Source organism: Bactrocera neohumeralis, chromosome 5, assembly GCF_024586455.1.
Source record: "Bactrocera neohumeralis isolate Rockhampton chromosome 5, APGP_CSIRO_Bneo_wtdbg2-racon-allhic-juicebox.fasta_v2, whole genome shotgun sequence".
In the NCBI taxonomy this organism is placed as follows: Eukaryota; Metazoa; Arthropoda; class Insecta; order Diptera; family Tephritidae; genus Bactrocera; species Bactrocera neohumeralis.
Window position 1 is genome coordinate 65,826,909 of NC_065922.1, and position 22,157 is coordinate 65,849,065.

The 22,157-nt window shown below is 37.4% G+C and overlaps 2 protein-coding genes across 2 annotated transcripts; both read right to left on the reverse strand.

The window, feature by feature from the left end:
* Positions 1-576: 576 nt before the first annotated feature.
* On the reverse strand, positions 577-1,443 carry LOC126758750 (uncharacterized). Its single transcript, XM_050473125.1, has 2 exons — positions 1,379-1,443; positions 577-1,239 (listed from the first exon to the last, which is right to left on the reverse strand). The coding sequence occupies exons 1-2, from the start codon at positions 1,416-1,418 to the stop codon at positions 671-673; spliced, it is 609 nt and encodes a 202-aa protein (XP_050329082.1). The 5' UTR covers positions 1,419-1,443; the 3' UTR covers positions 577-670.
* A 4,925-nt stretch (positions 1,444-6,368) lies between these two features.
* On the reverse strand, positions 6,369-6,980 carry LOC126759586 (uncharacterized). Its single transcript, XM_050474457.1, has 2 exons — positions 6,877-6,980; positions 6,369-6,789 (listed from the first exon to the last, which is right to left on the reverse strand). Exons 1-2 carry the CDS (start codon positions 6,908-6,910, stop codon positions 6,395-6,397), a joined length of 429 nt encoding a protein of 142 aa, XP_050330414.1. The 5' UTR covers positions 6,911-6,980; the 3' UTR covers positions 6,369-6,394.
* Positions 6,981-22,157: the final 15,177 nt, after the last annotated feature.

Consider the following 22,157-nt stretch of genomic DNA (forward strand, 5'->3'; position numbering starts at 1 on the left):
CCTGCAAGTTGCAAGAGTATAGCTTTCAAGTATCATAATTTCTAAAAATTTAGACACTAGAGTCCATTATATTATGAGCTCATTGTTTGCGGCACGAAACGTGTTGTTGCACACCAATAAATAACTGATCAAGTTTCCCTGGGATGTGATTTTGAATTTACTCTCTTAATGAACTAGTATAAAAATACTGAAATTTTTAGAACTTTACCTAACGATCGAACAGTAAAATAAACCCCTCTGTATTGCGGAATTAATTATCAAACATGATCACAGATACTCGCCATCCGTGGTAATATTGCAGTTACGTTCTACTACACCTACAAATGGTAGTCCCATTGATATGTAAGAAACATTTATTTTCTGGTGATAGACTTCGAAGATATGTACCGGTATATACATACCTGTATCGTATAGAAAATACGAAGCAAACACCGCTTAGCTGTATGACGCATACTTCGGCGACTTTTATGATCTACAATCCGGCTCCTCAGTTTACATATTTAACCACACTTCGAACGTAGTACATAATACCCGTTGCAACGTCGAAATAAAGTAAGACTCAATAGCTTTAGGTGCTTCATTTATTTTTATTTACTCTTCTCTTACACTTCCTTTAGACTTACAATACTTGTGTGAAGTAAGAATTGTAATCTTCGAAGAATATTTTATATTACCATTGGCATACTACATTTGAATACGATTCGTGTTTGCCTTTTGACTGTTTTAACTTGCATTCATTGAAGTACTTTACAAGGGATTTCAAAAAATTATCCAAATCTAATATCTTTCCTATTGATTCTTGATTTTCGGATGACTTTTCTGCTTCGTGTGTATTATCTGACTTCTGCGTATTAGCCGTCTCCACAGAAACTTCGCCTTCTTTACTTCCGCTTCCATTCTTTTCTGCCGAGTTATTTGTCTCCTTTTCTTCATCGGTCACATCTGTTTTCTGGGAATTACTCTTATTTTCGCTTTCATTATTCTGTGTTGAACTTGCCGTCTCCTTATTTTCGTCGGAGGTATCTGGTACCTGCAAATTTTTTGTATCCACATACGTTTGACTTCCTCTACTCCCCCTTGGAATCGGCCGCATTGTGGAACGTTCTGGTAACAGAATAGCGCTGACGCCAGTAGATACATCGGTTATCAAAGAATTGAGTTCTTTTGCAGCAAATCCTAGCAACTCGGAAGGTAAAAATATTCCATTGACTCTTGGCTTCTCAGAGGCAAGAAGAAACGCTGAAAAAAAGTTAGTAATTTTATATATTTTAATAAAGTATTCCTTTACAAATTTGTCCATCGGTTAAGACACAGTTCCTATAGAACTGATTGTTGGACTTCCAGCTTCCATTGCTCTTGCGGAATCCTTAATACCTACCCACTATGAAGACGGATAAGCACAGAGATTTCGCCTTCATATTGTGTACACTTCGACAGATGGAAAATAACTGTCAACGCGCTGTTATTTGCCTTAAATACAGTATGCAGTATAACCTGACTAGTATAGTGTCATTTAAACAATTCAAATACTTATCTGATTTTTTAACCGCCGCTAAACATGTGAGTGCATTCAGCAGACAATGAGACTAAGTCAGAGCCCATAAACAGAGTATGGTTTTTGAAAAGCTTTAGGTTTCTTTGTTGTCAGAGGGAAGGGAGCAGCATGGGAAGGAAAGAAATTATAGTATTTAAACTGTGATCAAAAAGTAAGATGAGTTTGCTTAAAAAATTTACATTCTTTACGTATTCTTCCAAATCAATTTCATCCTCTTAAAATACTCCCCATCGATAAGATGCAATTTTCAAATAGTACGAGTACGAGTATAGTCAAGAACTTTTTCTATACGAATTTTGTCTCCACAATCGTGTCAAAACTAAGTGCAGAAGTCGCCAGAAGCCTAACCTGGTGAATAAGGTGGTTGCGGACCAATATACGGTGAGCTTTTGCCAAAAAAAAAAAAAAACAATTACTGTATCGTTATGAAAAAACTGAGAGCTGTCGTCCATAATAAGCTCAAATAATAAACGGCGGAAAGAATAAGTATACCACACCACGATAATCACTTCATACTTAATATACTCTTTTAATGTTACGTTCCTGAGAATACATAGAAGATCGTAGCTGGCAAAACAGAAGATAACTGGATATGTTTCATTGTCTTGCCAAGGAATTTTTAAGCCAATACAATACGTCTTCTACGATCTACCATACGATAATAGATATTCTACAAACGTTTCAAAATTCCAACTCGGACTGACGTATGGAACGACATTTTATGTCAAAGATTTTAAATTGGAAGTATACAGAATACAGCTTGTGCAAGAACTGAAGCCGCTCGACCTTCTCAAGTGACATCGCTTCGCGCTATGGGTTCTTGAAAAGTTCAAAGAAGATCCAAAGTTTTCCAGACAAATTTTGTTCAGCAATGAGGCCCATTTCAGGGTAAGTGGGTATGTTAACAAGTGAATTGCCTCAATCGGTACGAAGAGCAGCCTGAAGAGATTCCAGAGCTGCCATTTCATACAGAAAAAACAATGGTTTATTGCGGTTTTTGGTAGGGTGGTCGCATATTTGAAGTATATTTTGCTAACCATCTTAGTCCAGTCATTATAGTTAGTTCACCTCGGAATTCGATATACCCATTTATATGTCTGTAAATACTTGTATATTGACACCCTAAAGTTGTCTGAAAACCTAAGCTTAAATGACTGGACTATCTGGCATGAGTTTGTACTCGTACCATTCCAGTTCGTACTAGATCGACCGGAGATCTGGAAGTATAGAAACAGTTCTACACTGTCAGTGAAGCCATCGCTGGAAGTTGTTGAAATAGTGAAATCAGTCGGTTTATAACAAATTTGTTGGAACTTTTATCAGTAGGACTTTTTGCTGAGTTACACAAATGTTCGAATATTTTAATGGGGCTCATTGTTTGCGTCAAAAAACATGTGACTCCATTAAATATTTTTATTATTTACTTTTTAATAAAATATGCTTAGGCATTTACGCGTATCGCGTTAAGACTTGCAGTAAAAACATTCTATTGTTCAAAACAATACGATGGTTTCCATTACCGACCAGTTGGAATTTACTAAGTATTCTCCAGACACGAACTGGAAACCTCCTTACCCTTCTTTATAGTTGGCTTGATTTAAGATTAATAAAACGAAGCTTTTGAGTAATTTGTGGAGCAAGAAATTCTCAAACAATTCAAATCTCGTAAGTTGTTCTCGTAGTACTACAAAATATTTTTTGGCTAAGCTCAACACACCAAGGCGAATTATTGACGGCCTAAGCAGCTATTTAATACCCAATAACCAGCTCCTGATCAAGAACGACAGGAGAGGAAGGTTCGGTTTAAAAGACCTGAAACATTCGCCTCGAAATTTGCAAGCATAGCAAATAAGCATCCCATCCTTACTTGAGAGATAAGCAAAAATCCGACGCCAAACGCTACCAACGAAAGCCGTCGGAATTCTCAATTACTTAGCTCAGCTCAGTCGGGGTCACAATTTCTGGTCTGCAGGACGTCGGTTAACTATAAATATCAAACAAGCAGCGCCCGACCAGAAGCAACACACAGACGACATACTAAAAAATGAAACAACGCAGTAAAACCATGATTTTGATCAACGATTTGGAAACGTTCAACTTGGGCTGAAGGCTGTGGCATGCTGTTACCTCCGTTTCTACAGAGTAACACTGATATCACAGGTGTTCGATACGACGTCTACATTAGGTTGGCGATACAGCCTCACTTGATTATAATCCTGACTAGTGCTGGGGAATGGCTCTGAACACGAATTTCCATAAGGTCTCTCGTCAACACTCGTGTGGTCTGAAATGCACAGATAACTTTAGAGATGAAAATGCAATCGTACAATCGAGCGGAGATACATGAATAACGAAATTAATTAAGACAACAAACAAGAACAAAAACAACAAGTGCAAACGGACGACGAGCTAAATGCTTTCAGAACGCAAAACAGGATTCTGCGCTCACCGCTACAGATGGGAAACGAGAAATACCTGAAACTAGGGGTGTAAACAGACAGTAGATTCCGGAAATGGACAAAACTCTCCGAGCCAGGAGTTATTTCTGAAGAAGAAAGCAGAGGAAGATGTGGCTCTTTTAAAGTGTCGCGGCACACTCAACAAGATAATGTTAGCAACGTTAAGACAGAAAATTTAAGTACAGTGTTTCGCCATTATCGGTAGTCTGCGCCGGAACTAAAAATATGCAGAAAGCGATACAAGACACACTAAGGCAACTAAATCCTCAGGCCTACTGCACCAAGCCCACTAGAGCAAAGATTAGAGAAAAGGGGGCGAGGTCCCAAAAAAACCGTATTTAAAATAATCAGCAAACCAAACGAGCAACCGGAAAGGAGCTGGATTTTTATCCAGCCAACGAATGTCAACTCGGCAGCTAGGTTATGCCAGAGGCTAGTTGGGCATTGACTGTCTGTCAAGGCGGCTATGTTAAGTTCACACTCTAAAATCGATTAAAAATATGTACTTACGAATCGGTTCAAAATGAAAACGTAAAACACTCAAGAAATATTAACATTTTTTTGTATAATCATTTATTAGTTTTTTCATATAGTAATTTAATTTACCCTTTTGGTCTTTCACAACTTAGTTCGTGAAAATACTGTCAAAATGTTTATACATTTTATTTACCATAGCTCGTTCGTCCGTCAAACTAGTTAGGCATTCGCGTTCGGCCTTTTCCTGTACACATATTATCGCAATTACCTCAATATCAGGCTAGTCTTCATCGCCTTATATTCTTTGATCGTTTTTTTTTTTTAATATTTTATTTCTTTTTAGATGTCTCTATGCCAATATGGTGACCCCGGACGATTATACTCTTTCTTGAAGTCATATTCTATGCGACCCAAAAAATCGTCCGGCGAATACCTCGGATATTGTTGCTGACGCGGCGGCGCACATTGGGATTTCTGTGGCTGAAATTCAAAAATGGCATGTTGTCTGATTTGAATGAAAATTTCACAGTTTATTACCAACTATCTATACATTATTTTCCCAAAGTTTTTTCTTCAGAACTGCCCAAAGTTGGTGAATGTGGAGAACATCAAAATTAGCAAAAAATTTACTCAAAAGTCAAATCATTGATACAATAAAACAACTATTGAAATTCAACTTTATTATTATTTTTCATTTATAATATGTATCAAAGAAAAAATTTGCATTAAAATCCATTGAAAAAAATAATGCATAAAAAATATTGTGGAACAACATAATTTGGACTTCAAAATTTCAATGTTCTTCAACAGCTACGGCTGCTATATTTGTACACGAAGACCGTGGAGAGTCGATTCGGCGTGGTTCCCAGCTACTCGGACTGACGTATGGAACGACTTATCGCAATATACGTCAAAGATGTTAATAAAAGCAAACAAAATATAGCTTGTACAAAAACTGAAGCTGCTTGACTTTCCCAAGCGACATCGATTCGCTCTATGTGCTCTTGAAAAGTTCCAAAAGATCCAACGTTTTCAAGCCAAATTTTGCTCAGCGCTGAGGCCCATTTTTGGCTCAGTGGATATGTGAATAAGTAAATTGCCGCATTTGGGACGAAGACTAACCCGATGACATTCAAGAACGGCCATTTCATCCAGAAAAAACAACGGTTTTGGTGCATATTTTTTCAAAAATGATATCGCTGAGTAGGTAACCGTCAAAATACCTATAACAGACTATTAGATGCCTTAAATTGAAGCTCGTTATCTCGGCAACTTTTGGTTTCAACAAAAAGGCACCTCTTCACACACATGGCACCAATGAATGGATTTATTGAGAGATTAGTCACCAAGACCGTGTGATAATTTATTAGAAAATATTCAAAACGGTATTAAGATTTTCTCCTAGTCTCGTCTATTTTCTTCACATTCTAGTGTATGCTTTTGAACCACAGTCCTTATTAGCTTTGCTGTATTCGTCATCAAAACATCTACAGAACATGAAAATCTTTTGTTAAGGCAAGGGCTCGGGTATTATCCTTTGAGTCCATGTAAATAATAGACTTTTCTGTCACTAAATTTTTACTCGCCAGATATTTGAACTAAGAACTTAGCGAATGTCTGTAAACCATTTCCTTAGAATCAAGAGTCTTGTAAAACCTGGCTTATGACCAATACTTTTAGATATATAACGTCGGTTTAGGTATAGGGATTATAATTTAACAGTCTGCTTATCAAACATTTGACATTTTCAGAAAGAAGGTGAACATATTTCAAACATTTGGTTAGCTTTGTCTTCTCCTATTAGTTAAAGAATTATTAGTAAATTGAAGCTACAGTTTCAAATACATAAAAAATTGTTCTTATACTTTTATCTGCCTTTGTATGCTGCTCATTACTTTATTTTTTATCTCTTCATGGACGCCCCCATCCTTGTGGCATCCAAGTAGTCTTGTGTAGTTTCTACAAATATATTTGATATATTTTCATTTTCTGTACTTATCCCAAGATTGTTCTTTAGTTCTTCCAAAATAATTTGAATTAATCCCTCAACTTGTTGACGATCTATATCCATTAATGGACACCTGCTTTCACTTTCAGGATTTTGCCTTTCCTTATCATCAGCTGCCAACTCGGCCAGCAATTCGGCGATTAATGCTCTTATTGCATCGGTATCTTTTGGATTCGCGGTTTGGAATGTCGGCAGAGATGATCTTACTGAAATTAGCGGAGCTTCCACCCCATTATCGCAACTCACGGATTGCGCATAGACCCTTCTAAACCGGCTTGCGACTATAACAGCTAACAAGTTATTGTAAGAATAGAATAAATGATAAGTTTTAGTTCTCTGAAATATCAGTTGCTATGTTTATGAAAGATGGTTCCTACCGCCAACTATTAGATATATGTACTTCGGCCACATATTGTTTATGTGATTGAATAATGTGCAAAGCCCTTTCTGCGGTTACAGGAGATGGTTGTTAGAATAGTAAAAAAAGAGTAGTCTAAATGACGCCTATATTCGCGAGCTGAGTACTTTTATTGCTCGAGCTTTTCTTCTGCCACTAAAGTGTTTATTTTTTACGAACAGAAGCGTGTAGTTGCATATCAAAAAGCACAAGTTTTTCGCATGAAATGCAAATATGCATTGATTCGATTAGTGATGTTACATCATTAGCAGTTAGATGCCAATTAGATATACCTATAATATTATATATTGTACACTAATGAACACAGTTGGACAAAACAGCGCCTTATAACTGTTTTTGAATCGCATTTGCCAGTTGCCATATTTGATTTACATCTCTCTCTCTCTATTTATAAAATGTAAATTCTTTATATATCCTTCCCGTCCGAAAAGACTCACTTTTTCCAACGCTTTTTCTAGTATTCAAAATGATCAGAATACTCCTCTAGCCTTCAAGAACTTATTTTATTCCATTTTTATTCCTCTAACGTATCAAAAAGAAGCCCCGCATTGGCCTTTTGAGTTTGATGGATGGCCAGAAGTAGCACAGAGTCAAATCAGGCGGATAAGGTGGTTGCGGAATGATATGAGCAGAATTTTTTGGTACAGAATCAATGCAGTTTGACATAGTGAATTATTGTGATGAAGAAGTCAAGAGTTGTTTGTCTATAATTCCTGACGTTTCACATGAATCGACGCAAACGACACATAAGGCTTCAATAATATTCTATTGTTGACAGTTTGGTCCAGCTAAAAATAATTCGTGGTAACCTCACCACGGCAATCTACATCACTTTGTTCTTTTATCGACTGTGCCCTTGGTCTTTTCGGTTTTGCTTCACCTCCTACACGATATTCGCTGGATTGGCCGTTGGTTCCACGGCAAATGCATTAATCCAAGGCAAATGTATACCAACACCACCTGCGAGGTTTCTAATTGTCAAACGTTGAGTTTTAAGTACTAAATTCTTTATGTTTTGGACGTGACTCTTATAGGTAGGTTGATGGTCGTCCAGAACGCGGTTCATCTTTAACGTATTCCAGGTCTGCTTTGAGTTTCAGTCGTGGACTAAGGTGAATATGTCAAAAAGTTGTGGTTTAAGTTTAGTTCAGGAAGAACTATATTATATGCTTTTATTCTTCGAACTTCTTTCTTTCCTGTGGTGCGAGGCGATGTCGCTTGGTAAGGTAAAGCGGCTTCATTTCTTGCACAAGCTATATTTCGTACACTTCCAATTTAGGATCTCGATGTAAAATGCGCTAAGTCATTCCATACGTCAGGCCGAGTTGATACGAACGGCCCGAATCGACTCTACAACCTAAGTGTACAAGATGGGTGTTGGCGTTGCTAATAGTACGCTCAGTAGGCCGATTATGTAGAACATAAGTTGAGCGAAGCGCGCGAAACAGATTTTTTAAAGAACGTGAATTTTCGTAATAAAGTTGAACGATTTGTAAACGCTGTTCAAACGAAAGTCAGGCGAAAGTCTTTCAATGGTGAAGTACCAAATAATACTAAACAAATATAACATGACAGCTTGACACTACTCACGCGTGATCTGTCAAAAAAAGACTATTGAAAAATGTAACTCAATTTAGATCAGCCGTCAAAAATAAAATCATAGTCAATGTTATTATAGTTTCTAGACTTTAAAGATAAAAAGTAAGGAAGGGCTAAGTTCGTGTGTAAGCGAACTATTTATACTCTTGCAACTTACAAGAATCAAAGTGCGAGAAGTGCAGGAAAATATGGTAGTTTCGGGTAGTATTGAACGGGTTTTATCTATTTTTGTCAATACCACATACTATTAATATGCCACATATTAAAAAGGTGTTCCCTGGGTTTCATAAAGTACCTCACATACCATCACCAATCCTGTTGAGTATGAGCCAGATGATCGAAAATCCTGATATGAGTTACATATATGGAGGCTAGTTATGTCAAGTTTTCGGCCATTTTTATCTGTTTTGTGCACAATGATACATTCTTTATAATTTAAATAATTATTTCTATAAAACCACTTCTTTAAAAGTTAAATTTATAACACATATTTACAAAATCTTCATGCTCTTGCCTTATAACATAAGTTCTGCGTGGTGTACTGTATACAATTTCGGTGTAAGTTTCTTTCTTTTCTGTACAATTTTTTCCACACATAGAAACTACAACAGTGCAGCGCATTATTAGAGTACGGTCACTCCAGTAAGAAGTGGAAAAGTCTAGTGGAAAGATTGTGTTTTAAGTTCAAGTCGAGGAAGAACTTTATTATAATCTGTTATTCTTTTGGCTGCTTTGCGAAAAATTATTAGAGCTTTAGACGTCTCCTTTATCCAAACAAGATAATAAACAACTCCAACACTGTTTGTTGGAGTCAAATTTTGCTGTCACTGTTCCAAGTGAGAATTTGACATTACCTTTGAGGAGTATGATCCTAGTGCAAATTTAAATGATCTTCGTGTAAACTAAGGCAATTAATATGTACTGGCTCGATCTTCGCTTTTAACAACACTTCATGGTAAATTAAATTATTCCATTGTTGTCTTAATGGGTATTTCGTCTGCCGAATGGTACTATAAAAGAACATGCGAAGTTGTGTCAATATTCAGTTTAAGCAAAGGTGTCTGCAATCGTCTTCAAGTTACGATTATATTTCTAGAAGGATGTTGCAGAAAAAAACTTTCATTGTCATGCTCGTTGGTAAGCAAGCTCATATATTCTTTTTCATCCTAACTCTGGGAAAAGTTTATACATTACAGTGCTTCTAATCGCCAGCGAACTGCCAGGCAGCGCTGCTGCTGCAAAAAGTCAAAAGGCTGCAGCAAATGATGGCCCCAGCGGACACCCCGGCGCACCTAAAGCAGTTTCACATGATGAGGCTGTCTCAAGGCGTAGTCCGGGCATCCATGATTGAGGTTTGGTTAAAAGAGTCACACATCCGGAATTGCAAATTTAAAACCTATATTAAAATATGTCAATATGTTTATGTAAAACACAAAACAAACATTAAAGATAATTAAATATAAATTGCATGCAAAACAATTATCGGAATGTAAATGAATTTAAACTCCTTTAAAACTGCTATTCACACTCTGCACAATATTTCATCGTAAACAATGGATGTACTATGTGCTGTACTGTTAGAACTTCGAAAATTTCTTATAAAAATCGCAGAAGCAATCAAGTCGTACTGGACATTAACTCTCTCATTTGTCAAGGTATTCTCGCGAAATTTTACTATGATTATATTCCAAGACTTTGCTACAATTTTCGACCATATTGTTCAGAGCACACCACTAGAGCTTATAGCCATCCAACTGAGTGATCGCAATCAGAAGAAAGGTCGTTTTATATCGTTTCGTGCTTTAAAAAATGCACCCACGAAGAGGTTATGGGGGTATACTAGTCTAAAAATTTGACAAAATGAAAATTTTAGCTTCGATATTCGAAAATATCTCCTTCAAAATTCAAATTGATGCCGAAGTTATGGCCATATTATTTTCATCTTTTATTTGCATCTGGACCAGTTTAGCGAACAACTGCAACAAGAAACGCGTTTTTCTCGAAACAGCTTTCCAGATACAGTTGCCACAATATCAACCGATGATCAACACTTCAATAAAGTAAAGAAATTGGTGCTGGAGAATCGAGGACTAACGGTCAGAGATCTTACTGGCAGCGTTGGAATATCGGAAAGATCACTGAAAACCATTTTGAAAGAGAGGTTGGGCCTAAGCAAAGTGAAAGCACGGTTGGTTCCAAAATTACTCAATTCTCTATGCTTTCCGACTAGCAAGATGTCATGAAACGTATTATTACTGGCGTTGAGTCTAGGATATATGTTTACAAACGGTAACCGGCGATCAATTCACCTAATGTCGTGGTAAAAGTAAGCCGAAAAAAAACACGTCAAAGTAGGTCAAAAAATCATGGAGAAGTTTGACAGTTTTCTTCGATTATCGAGGTGTGGTGTACTTCGAATTCCTCCCGACTAGACATAGCTAGGAATAACACTTCAGTACTCGTATTATGCGCGAAGCATTCGTCAGCCGTATGTCAAATATAAGAGCGATCTCTCGACAGTTTGTGTTGCGATTTTTACAATGGATAAAAATATCGAACAAAGAATTTGTCTCAGTTTTCGTCTTTCTAACCAAATTTCGTGCGCGGAATCGTTGCGAATGTTGGAAAAGGTTTACTGTGATTCAGGTTTATCAAAATATTTTCCGCGTTGTCTCACATACTTTTCAGTTGTTTTTAGTGTAAAGTAAATGAAAGATTTGAATTATTTAACAAAAAATTATGTAAAATAATATTATTTAAACAAATGGATCGTGAGAAATATCAATAATGTAGCACGAACATTTTTCTTTGACTTCAAAAAATTTCATCGATTTATCTCTAGTAGTTTATGAGAAAAAAAATTTACTATTTTATCGTACTCTAAATTTCAATCGTCAATAACTTTATATCATTTTGACGAAATATGCGTCTAGTCCCCCTTCTAATGAACTGCTAATTTTCAAAATCGGTGATTTTGCGAAATTTCCCCGGATCACTTGACGTGGTTTGACCCTATACCAAAACTATTGCAAGATTTAAGAGATGTCGAATTGTGTATATTTTTCAAAACATTTCAGTTAAAATATCAAAATGTTAAATATTGAGGTGTTAAGTGTTTATCAAGAAATAAAAAAATTAGGTAAGTCTAGCTAACTGGATCTGGGGGAGTGATAATAATAGTTAACCATACTAATTTCACTAGGAGAGTACTATACGATAGTTGCGACCATCATACCTAACCTCTGAACAACTCACGGATATGTACGAGTATGGGAGCTGAATTCCCGACTTCAGAAGTTGCACATTTTTATACTCTCGCAACAATGTTGCTAAGGAGAGTATTATAGTTTTGTTCACATAACGGTTGTTTGTAAGTCCTAAAACTAAAAGAGTCAGATATAGGGTTATATATACCAAAGTGATCAGGGTGACGAGTAGAGTCGAAATCCGGATGTCTGTCTGTCCGTCCGTCCGTCCATGCAAGCTGTAACTTGAGTAAAAATTGAGATATCATAATCAAACTTGGTACACGTATTCCTTGGCTCCATAAGAAGGTTAAGTTCGAAAATGGGCAAAATCGGCCCACTGCCACGCCCACAAAATGGCGGAAACCGAAAACCTATAAAGTGTCATAACTAAGCCATAAATAAAGATATTAAAGTGAAATTTGGCTCAAAGGATCGCATTAGGGAGGGGCATATTTGGACGTATTTTTTTTGGAAAAGTGGGCGTGGCCCCGCCCCCTACCAAGTTTTTTGTACATATCTCGGAAACTACTATAGCTATGTCAACCAAACTCTACAGAGTCGTTTTCTTCAGGAATTTCCATATACAGTTCAAAAATGGAAGAAATCAGATAATAACCACGCCCACCTCCCATACAAAGGTTGTGTTGAAAATCACTAAAAGTGCGTTAACCGACTAACAAAAAACGTCAGAAACACTAAATTTTACGGAAAAAATTGCAGAAGGAAGCTGCACCCAGGCTTTTTTTAAAAATTGAAAATGGGCGTGGCCTCGCTCACTTATGGACCAAAAACCATATCTCAGGAACTACTCCACCGATTTCAATGAAATTCGGTATATAATATTTTCTTAACACCCTTATGACATGTACGAAATATGGGTGAAATCGGTTAACAACCACGCCCTCTTCCAATATAACGCTATTTTGAATTCCATCTGATGTCTTTTCTGTATAATACGAGTATATACATTAGGAATCAATGATGATAGCTGAATAAAACTTTACAAAAATACGGTATTTGAAAAATATGTAAATGACGTATAATGAAATCTCGATTATCACTTTATCATGCGAGAGTATAAAATGTTCGGTGACACCCGAACTTAGCCCTTCCTTACTTGTTCTCTATCGTGTTAATTCTCCATATAAAGAATTTTAGATAGCTGAATTGAATTTGTTAGACTTCCTTATTATGTCGGAAATAACATTAAAAAGTCATTGAAAAATATTATTTATGTGTAATAAATTACGATTTAGTTAAATTTCTCAAGAAGAGTGAGCGGTTCATTTTCATTTCTAGCTTCATACGGAATTTTGAGATTGTACATTCAGTTTGATCCAGCAGCTGACCAATATCTTTCAAAGAATCAATGACAACTGTGACACTTCAGAATATAAGCGATACTCTATAAAGTTTATGTAGCTTATTTTGTTTTTTATTAGTTTATAGCATTCTAGTAGGATAGCCAGTATGTTAATTTGGGTTAGCTTAAGACAGTCGTTCTTAACGGTCACCGGGCAAGCTTTTCATTAGGTCTCCTGCGTTCTACTTTAGAACAAACGGATATTGCAGTCGTAGAAGACCAGATCGTCAACCAACGTCTGCTAAGCGCTAGGTCCATTGGTCCAGTGCTGGCACGCAAGATGCCAATGGAGATCTAACCCGTTCCCACTTCGATGTGGGCGATTACCAGCGATTCCCTTATATCCGCGCATCCAAAAAACTTTGATGATGAAGTAGTTTGATGCTATTTCTGCTGAGTGGAGGAGGAGTGTCATCCTTGGCTAATTTTGGGTGCACATTATTTCAAACCAACCTTAGTCTCGACGCTCTACTGTTGGATCATTCACTAATCAAACACGCAATTATTCGGCAACCAAAAAGCAGATTGGCCTGGTCAGGAGCATCTCGAAACGAATCCGAAAACCAGAAACGATCAAGCGGGAGTTTGCGCAATTTGAAGCAGACGAGTTTGCCAAGTCAGTAGCCTCTCTAAACGAATCCGAGCAAGAGAAAATACCGTGCATGCGCAAGCTAAAGAAATAGCTCAGATTAAATAGTAATCTGTAGTGAAATACAGGATAGCGATAAAACGATGTCACGAGACAAAAACTAAGGACTTATCACATAGGTCCAAGAAAAGTATATACAGATTTATAGCTACCATAACGGGATCATTTGGAGAACATGCGTTGCAAATGTAAATAACAACAATACTTGCCGCAGCTTGAAACTGGAAGGGAGTAGAGTAAAGTTCTTTAGATCCTCTGCGTGTTCCCACAGCTTGTGCAAGTGCTGAAGCTGCTCGACCTGCTCCAGCCACATCGCCTCACTCTATGGGATCTTGAAAAGTTCAAAGAAGATCGGACGTTTTCGAGCCAAATTTTGTTTAGCGTGAGACTCACTTCTGGCTCAATGAGTATGTAAACAAGCAAAATTAGCACATTTGGGACAAAGCTCAACCTGAAGAGATTCAACAGCTGTCATTTCATCCAGAAAAACCAACAGTTTGATGTGGCTTATAAGTCGGTGGAATCATCGGTTCACATTTTATCAAAAATGATGTCGGTGAGAAGGTAACCGTCAAAATGTCTATAACTGACTATTTGATGCCTTAAATTGAAGCTCGTGATCTCGGCAACATTTGGTTTCAACAAAAAGGCGCCACATGCCACACATGGCAACAATCAATATATTTATTGAGAGAACATTTCGGTGGGCAGTTAATTTCATTTTATCGGCCATTCGATTGGCCACCAAGATCACGCTGACGATGTGGTATCCATTCGACTTTTTGCTATGGTCGATATGTAAAGTCTGAAGTCTATGCGGACAATCAACAAATCGATTCAGGCTGGGAACAAAACATCACGCGTGTCATTCGTCAGTTACCAGTCGAAATGCTCGAACGAGTCCTCGAAAATTGTTCTCAACGGATGGACCATCTGAGACGTAGCCATGACCAAGATATGAAAGAGATAATCTTCAAACTTAAATGCCAAAAATTGATCTTTTGAATGATAATAAACATTCCATTGTATCGACAGCAAGACTAAGAAAACAATTTTTTTTTTTTGCTTTACAAATATATAAGAAATTTTATAATTTCAGTATTTGAACATTAACTGTTTCTTATTTTTGTTATTTTATATAATTGAATCATTTGAGACACTTATAGCGGTACTAGACGTTTTACCGTTGCTCCCATCTTCTTTTCCTTCTATTCCTTCTTTTCCTTCTTTTGACTTTTCACACACAGGGACACATTTGCGGTAGCTGTAGCGGTACTATCATCATGTGCCATATTACCACCGCCTCTATTTCGATCAAGTGGATAACCAGAGCTTGTCGACAATTGGTTCACAATCAGAAAAGCTAAAATAATTAAAAGCAAATTCTTTATTCAGGACATACAGGTAGCATGGATAACTGCTATGGTGTGATGCTCTTTTCATGCTATATAAAAGACTGTCTGGCTATGTGACTACGACAATTCGAAAATCGTGAACTGATGTTTCCATGTTGTGGTTTTCGTATTGGATGTAAATTAATTATTAAAGTCATACAAAAAGAGCGAAGTGAGCAATAAGCGGCATCGTTTCCATGGCGTTTCTTAAAATTTTGGCAGAACATATTCTTAAAATCAGCTATACTTACCAACGAGCATGAAAATTAAATAACTCTTCGGCAACATCTTTGAAAAGGTATATTAGCAACTCGAAAACGGCCGAAAACACTTCTGATTTCACCGAAGTTTAATCAAATATAACATGTGCTTATACAGTAGCATCTGTGAGATTGCAACATCCATTAAGACAACAATGGAAGAGCTTAATTTAAATTCAACTATTGTGCTTAGCGAAGAACGTGCAGTTACACGTTAAGGGACTAAAATGAACAGAATCCAATCAATTAATGCAAATGAGGTTTTCAAAAAATTTTCTTAGACTTTCTTTAATATTTTGATAAGTATTGACGGAAAATTATTCAATTTTGTTCGAACACTAGCTTGACTTTGGAATTTGAGTCACCTAATAGAAATCACGAGGGCAAAAACTTTCCATCCCAATGCCATTACCACTGCATCCCAAGTAGATGACGCATTTTAAAAAACGGCGTTCGATTGCCTTATGCTTCCCAACTTTTGTGTACAATAGGTTAGGTTAAGAGGTCGATCCGCACAAGGTCAGCGTAGAACGCCGATCTGTTGTTGCACCTAAAACTCCTATATAGCAGATTACAAGATCCTCGAAATGGCGCTCAGAATTTATCACAAATTTGTTGTGACGAGATGTTGCCACCTCAGTCTTACAAAGGCTGAACATTGGAGGCTGGAGGAAGTGCCCCTACGACTGCAGCAGCATGAACTTTGCTAAGGTCAAGTAGTTAAATAGATCTCTTGTCCTAATCTGGACCAAAATGATGTTGCAATCGCATAGAAGTGGGCCGTCGTGCAGTGCTAGAACGCAAGATAAAAATGGAGATCTAACTCAATGCCATTCCGATGTAAGCGGTTACCAGCGATTCCGCTAATCCGTAGATCCAAACAATTCTGATAATGATGTAGCTTATTGCTATTTCTGTCGAGTACAGACAATCCTTCATTAATTTTGAACGCACAGTTTGCGAGCTGTGCAACGCAAATATCGCCGCTCAGCAGTGGAAGCATTCGCCACCCTAAAAGAGGCTGTTCTGCATAGCGGTACATAGCCACTTTTGCCTGAAAAATACTAAAGTGGTTCGGTAGCCTAAAGCCAAGATTGTCGAAGAGCTCCTTATAGAAAACACCCCTTCCAAACTTCCATCGCGGCATCGACCCAACAGCAAAAAAGTTCAGTCGCTTCTTCTCCAGCGAATGCTCGCCATCCACTTATCCCTCGTCGGTATATGAACCTGCTAGCTTCGACCCATGAGCAAAAAAAGCTCAGTGCGCCTCTTCTCTAGCTAATACTCCCCATTCCCGTATTCCTCGTCTGTATATGTACAGAGAAAAACCACAATGAGTAGCCTTTGCGGCGAAGTGATCCAAGTCCTCCGCAATTAAGTAGAGGAAGGATAGTATTTCAGTTTTCAAACCCTTTGGTTGAGGTGAAATCAATTTATCTATTTCTTTTTTGTGACTGAAATTTGTGGACTTGTCGCTTTATGCTATTTTAGTTAGGAGCTGAAATACTTAACTGAACACTTAGATCTGCTCTCTCATCCATGCAATGAATTTCTTTACTCACAAATAAGGTAGATGAATTTCAAGCCAGACAGGGTACAGAATATGTTCTGTAATGCATTCTTGATAGCTTTTGTAGCAACTGTTAACCGTTAACTGTTAACTAAAACAAATTGTGGTTGCCTACAAATTTAGGCGACTCTCAACGTCGAAGCTTTATGTGACTTTCCATAACGAACTGACTATTTTTGAAAAAGTTCTCTAGGAGGAGATTTAACGAGAATCGGTGTGCATCCAATAGTTGCGCTTCAAGGATCTTTATTACCATTTCGATGATTACCTTATATGTTCATATTCATATATTTCAAAGCTTTAATGTTTTATTGAAACGTATTAAGAAAGTTTTTTAAAATAATGTTACACATATTCGACATTTATTTATTTTGAGCTGATATGTTATCTAAGTTTTTTAGGAGCTTTTGCCCGCCAAGTTTGACTTTTCTAGTTTTAACCAGAGGGTTCTTGGTCCATCCGGCATTTCTACCAATTTCGCTATTTCATCAAATAACTTTGTAAATACAAGCTTTTTGTCGCCGCTGGCAATTTCGCCCTTCATATTTATGGGTTTGAACTCATTTGCTGTACTAGAATCTTCAGAAAGGTCATCGTTGGCACTACGTTGGGAAGTGAAGGCTTCATTTGGTATTTCGCAAACGATTAGGAAAACTAAAATATAGAAAAACCATTATGCATCAACTTATTATTATATCACTTACTATAACTGGTGTTAGTAAAATAAGAAATAAATGCCTTTGAGATGATGGCACTTAGCCGCTTATTCTTAGATGTAAGAACTTAGCACTCCATACATTTTTTATGTGTATTTTTTATTTTTGTTGCAATCAAGCAAAATAAGTTAGCAGCATCATCTTTGAAACTTCAGCACTTACCAAGGAACAAATAACAGCCAGCATATTTCGGGAACATCCTCGATGTAGTACGTTAAAAAGATGCTGAAATGGCAGGCAAGCTTCCAAGTACAAATGATTTATTATCACTAAATCTCCATAAAACTGTAATACGGCTTATATAGTGCAATCTTGAAAACCTCAGCATCCATTATGGAAGACAATAGAAAGCTTTAAATTAAAATCTCCCATTGTTCTAAGCGAAGAACGTAGATTAACATACTAATTGAAAAGAAAGAAGGTAATCAAGAGCAGCCGAAACGTATGCATAATACTAATAACATTGTCTACATGCGTTTTACAACAGCATGCTAGGCTTCAGAAGAGCTAAGCGAGCCTACTCTTAGCACTTGCGTAGGAGAAAGTTCCTTCTGACTCACGGTTAATTGGTTCATCTTTCCTTCTTTTTCTTTATTGCTGGAGACATCGCTCACGCGATGCTTTAGCCAAGTATAAAACAGCGCGCCATTCGTTATTTCTTTTCGCTGTTTGGTGCCAATTGACGGCGTGGAGGTCTTCCTCTTCTTCTGCTTCCCTGAAGTATTTTTATCCATTCGGACGACATCGCATGGCTCGGAGTGGTCCTTTCCGATCCTGACGGAGTTTTTGGAGTAGTTGGCGCAGATTGTGAGGTCGCTTTTTATGGTTTTAAATTGCAATCAGTTTTCGCCACCGTAATAGAGTAGCTGTACCGGCAATCCATCGACCCTTGTCAATTTGTTGTTCTTCAGACGGGTAGTTGCTATTCGAACTTTTTCATGGTCGGGGAATCCGGTTCCCAATCTCCTGGTGTTATGCTTTCACTGCCATTCAAAAGGCTGGAGAAGTGTTCCCTCCATAATTTCAGTATGCTGTGAGCGTCAGTCACTAGACCAGCTTTGGGAGTATGCTCCGGTCTTGAAATTTTCTGTTAGGCGCTACATCTTTTCGTAGAACTTTCGAGCATTACTCTTGTCGTCCAGCTTGTCAAGCTCTTCGTACGCACGCATTTCGGCATTTCTCTATTTTGTCTACAAATGTCGCTTCCTCTAATACTTCTAATTAACTATGAAATTGTGAAGTCCTCTTAAAGTATCAGCCAAATCGCTTCAAAATAAATCTACATTGACGTGTTTATCTTCTACAGCGTGTGTTCTCTTAGGACGTGGCGACAAGAAAAAGTTGGTGATCAGCACTTTAGTTGACTGGAAAAGCTGATGACAATTGAAACCATAACTCAAACTTTTTGTGGATGGTTCCAATGTTTTAAGAACTTTCCGTAGACTGACCGATCAAATACAATGCTATAATCGGCTTTTGAAAAGCAGCAGAACGTTTACTCGCCCACCACTGATGTCCTTCAGCCTTCCAAGCTATTAATCGTCCGCTTTTCAATTTCCGTGGTCTGTTTTTGGGAACTTCCTAGTCAAGGACAGTTCCAAAAATTTTGTATTGTGGCAAAATTTTTTAATATTGTACTGTTTCCTTTTCAAATATTGAAAAGTATGTTCTGTACTTGTGTATTTAGTAGGCCTTCCACTAATGATGGACTCCATTTTTCATTGAGTTTCTACACTCTTTGATTCCATTTACCTTAACTCACTTATAATTTGCCAAGTTCGATAAAATTTTCGAAGAATATATTTATACTTGGTCTTCCTAAATGTCATTGGTCGATATGCTATCCTAAATATGGTGTTCCTAAATATAATTGGTCGTACTGATGAAAATATTAAAAAAGTGAAGGATATGGAGCTTGGAAATCGAGAGGCAAGTGTTAGAGAGATGACACGAAAGTTTGATATTTCTCAGAAGCCCTTTCGAATGATTTTGGTGGATATTTTGGGTTCATACGTGTTCTTGCTCGACTCGTAAAGATAAAGCTGAATTTTTTTCAAAAAGAGTAACGCAAACAGGTCTCTTTGGACATACTTGATAGTGCGAATTCCTATCCCACATTCATGGAGAGCGTTATAACTGGCATGAGACATGGGTTTATGAATTTGCCTTGCAAACAAGTCAATAATAATCGGAATGGAAGAAAAAGACGCGACCGAATTTAAAGCCAACAACGCAGTGAATACCATCAACCACCGAGCCATATTTGGCTCCGAGTGAACTTTTTCTTATTCCTCAAACTTAAATTTTCGCGCCATGGAACCCGTTTTCAGTCGATCGGAGAGAACTTATGAAAATTGTTTCGAAGACAGGAAAACTCTTTGACATAAGTGTATTACATCTGGTGGGGATTACTTTGAAGGCGACAAAATAAATATTATGCGCTTTATTTACAATTTCCGGGTACTTTTTGTCACAATTCAGTTTCGTACGATCATCAAAATTAAAACAAACGAGTAGTCACATTTTGCTTGACCCATATTTACATAATTTTTATTAAAAATATTACTTATCATTGTATAAACTTATGTTTCTTTGGGCGCACTCTTCTGTATTTTAAGCCATATATATTCTGGTCCACTTTCCATTGCTATATATTGGGCAAGCATAAGCAATATCCTTCTAAAGTTCGGTGTCATAGAGTCACTCTCGTCTTCCATTGTCCCCGGATGCATAAATTCACTTACTATATCATCATGGGAAATCGCTTCACCGGCTATAATTCTCTCTTCATCTTGTACGCCCTTTTCACACTGTGTTTCTTTAATGACTAGACAGGCTGAAATATACATACATTTAAAAGTTTAGGTTAAAACAGGCAAAACAGTTAACTTCGGTTGCACCGAAGCTATAATACACTTCACAAATGAAAAAATTCCGTTCATCAGTCATATAATTTATATATATTTATGAATATATTATAGGTTCGTGCGACTTCTTCAATCTATTGCTGGAGGAAATAATACGAGCTGCAGAGCTAACTAGAGAAGGCACAATCTTCTATAAGAGTGTACAGCCTGTATCTCCTGTCGCCAAACAAACAGTCATCACACTCGCGGCTTGGCTCCCACGTCATTGCTGACAGTCATAACTTCGTAGTCGTAGTTAATTTCGTCTACCTTGGAAACAGCATTAACACCAAGAGCAACGTCAGCATTGAAATCGAAGCAGAATAACTCTTCCCAAAAGGTGCTTCCTCGGACTGAGTAGCCAATTGAGAAGTAGAATCCTCTCTCCACGAACAAAAACGATGAGCTGTATGGGATATACGATGATATTGACATAGTTCAGCGAATTAAGAGACAGCGGCACGATGGCTAGGCAATTTCGTCCGAACCGATGAAAATATTCCAGCTCTGAGAGTATTCGTCGCAGTACCCGCCAGGGAAAGCAGAGAAAGAAGAAGGCCTCCACGCCATTGGAAAGACCAGGTGGAGAAGGACCTATCTGCACTTAGAATCTCTATTGTAAACTCAGCTATAACCGCCTAAGCGGTGTCTATGCCAATGAAGAGAAGAAGAATATATATTATTCGTTCACTGATGTTTCCTTCCGTGTGTTACAAACTTCGTTTCAAGCTTAATATATCCTATTAAGGGTATGAAAAATATTCATTTCCGCACTTAATATGGTAAGTCTCTCAGCCTTGCGTCCACTCATGTTCCATACAAGCTTTGTTTCTCTAGTACTAAGTTTCTTACCAGATTTGAATAGTATTATGTTATATAAGATGAGATATAAGATATGTTAAGTTACATTATGCTATATTATATTACCATATTTCATTACAAACAAAACTTTATACTAAGTGACTTACCAACTATTAACAGTGTTATGAAGATATTCTTTGTCAACATCCTGTATCTTCTGGCTATAATATAAAATATTTAACGCGTTGTGGAGAGCGTCGCTAGAGCAGACATAAATTGTAACAGTAAACCATAGCGCCATCAATAAGGTTTTATATAGCGTCCGTTTGATAATCTACGACACATTATAAAAAGAAACTCAATTCACCATTTGTTCTTGAAGACAAAAGTTCGGTATTTGCATATAGATTGAGTAACGTGTTGAGACATAAACTTGAGAACACACATTTAAAAGTATGTATGTATGAAAATAATAAAAAGATACAACTCTCAGGTCAGTTATACCGAAATCCGGTACTACTTTGCACGTAATTTAAATCAATCTGTCAAATCTGGTAGAAGAAGGTAAAATTTTTCAAGACTTTTTCAAGACATTACGCTAATTTCTCTAAAAGTATGCCTACGAGTAGAGAAAAGATGATGTAGTTCCTACAGTTCACTCTGGGCCATAAGGATTTCGCAGTCGCACATGTTTTTGTTGCTGACCAGCGCTTGCCGAGTCACGGGATTTTCGT

Bases quoted from the DNA above. Each gene is read 5' to 3' on its own strand.
- LOC126758750 (XM_050473125.1), bottom strand. From the start codon at position 1,418: ATGAAGGCGAAATCTCTGTGCTTATCCGTCTTCATAGTGG. The intron at 1,240-1,378 runs GTAGGTATTAAG...ACTTTTTTTCAG, and splicing joins CTTATCCGTCTTCATAGTGG to CGTTTCTTCTTGCCTCTGAG.
- LOC126759586 (XM_050474457.1), bottom strand. From the start codon at position 6,910: ATGTGGCCGAAGTACATATATCTAATAGTTGGCG. The intron at 6,790-6,876 runs GTAGGAACCATC...ATAACTTGTTAG, and splicing joins CATATATCTAATAGTTGGCG to CTGTTATAGTCGCAAGCCGG.